The 1,524-nt window shown below is 32.6% G+C and overlaps 1 protein-coding gene across 1 annotated transcript; it reads left to right on the plus strand.

Annotated features, from left to right (window-relative positions):
- Positions 1–57: 57 nt before the first annotated feature.
- Positions 58–629, plus strand: LOAG_18668 (hypothetical protein; the record flags this gene model as incomplete). Its single annotated transcript, XM_020451332.1, has 2 exons — positions 58–117; positions 236–629. The coding sequence occupies 2 exons, from the start codon at positions 58–60 to the stop codon at positions 494–496; spliced, it is 321 nt and encodes a 106-aa protein (XP_020304893.1). The 3' UTR covers positions 497–629.
- Between the last annotated feature and the right edge of the window lie 895 nt (positions 630–1,524).

Raw genomic sequence — 1,524 nt, forward strand, 5'->3', positions numbered from 1 at the left:
CATACTTGCTAATGTTCTCTTTCATTTTCAGTACAATATTAATAATTGCTGAAACAGATGCACAAAGTAGGTGTACAAACACGCTTGTCCTTCAACAACAATTTAGCAGGCGCCAACGTAAGTTTCATATCTCTTGTTAACTCCAGACTTTGAATTGTCCATACTGTAATAACACTTTAAGCATTAGTGCTCATTTAAACAATTTTCTTAGTATAAATTTTATTTTATATTCAAGTCGCTGAACAGGAACGCTAACGCAATACAGAGATTCAATGTTGAATTACGTGATGAAAGAGAAGATCAAACTACTACTCGAGCTCCACAGACCACTTCTAACCCATTGCTCCAGCTTTTGCAACTCTATTTTAGAAATTTATCTCAAAGGCCAATACCTAGTGCGGGCTTCCCATCTCTGCCTCAGTATCCATCCTACAGTGGATACGGAGCCTATGGTGGTTATCGGCCCTATTCCTATTACTATTATTGTTATGAATAATTGTTTTACTTTCTCCAAATATGCCTTTGCATGAGTGTGCAGACTTTAAATTTCCAAAATTCATGCAAAGCTTTGTTTGGCTTTATGTCTTATAGGAAGCTATTGAATAAATTGTGAATCCAATCAATGCTAAAAGTAGATCAGAAATCTATGCGTCACAAATTATTCTCATCGAAGTCATCCGAGACTCTGTCAAGTTTGTAATCTTGAAATGTTATATTAAATAAAATGAAAATTCAGAAAGGAACGAATTTTAATCTTCTCAGCAACACTTATTTCATGAATTTTTATCACAGGAACATCACGAGAAGAATGGCTAATCATGACTTTTTTTCTCCTAATTCCATCCGTAATTACTCAGACCAAAATTAGCAAGCAGTTTCGTTAGTCATTATAACTTGGCGATTAGAACTTTTAATGTTAGACCAATAGCACTCTGCCATTTCAAAATTCTGATCACCATCAAAAGTCATGATTAAAAGAGAAAGTTCATATGACACAAAAGAGAAGGAACAGGTTTACCATAATTGTGACTTTGTTGCAGTTTCTTTTTTTGAAAAAAATAAGTTAGGTTTTAAATGAATCGTTTCCTTCCATTTCTTTATTTCATCATTCGCATCAAATATGTACTATCATAAAGGAGAGCGGAGACATAAAATATGCTGAACAATTGCAACATTTGCTGCAATGACTTCGTCACAACGATTATTTCATATGTTAACGGAGAAATTAAAGGCCAGGGACATCGTCGTATTGGTGTATGTTCGGTTGTTAAATAACGAGATTAAATTATGAGATTAATTATGATCGAAACAGCTGTATTTCTAATCAGCAAAAAAGGGAAAGTATTTTTACAAAAACGAAAAATGAATGTCGACAATCACTAATAAATTTGCATATTTGTAGTGCATACATTAAGTTAATAAATAAAATGCATATACAAATTTAAAAATCAAATAAGTGATAACAAACCTTTATAAGAAATCTGTTTTTCATCATAGCGAGGCGTTTAAAATCAATGATAGAAA

This window comes from Loa loa (genome assembly GCF_000183805.2).
Source record: "Loa loa unplaced genomic scaffold supercont3.434, whole genome shotgun sequence".
In the NCBI taxonomy this organism is placed as follows: domain Eukaryota; kingdom Metazoa; phylum Nematoda; class Chromadorea; order Rhabditida; family Onchocercidae; genus Loa; species Loa loa.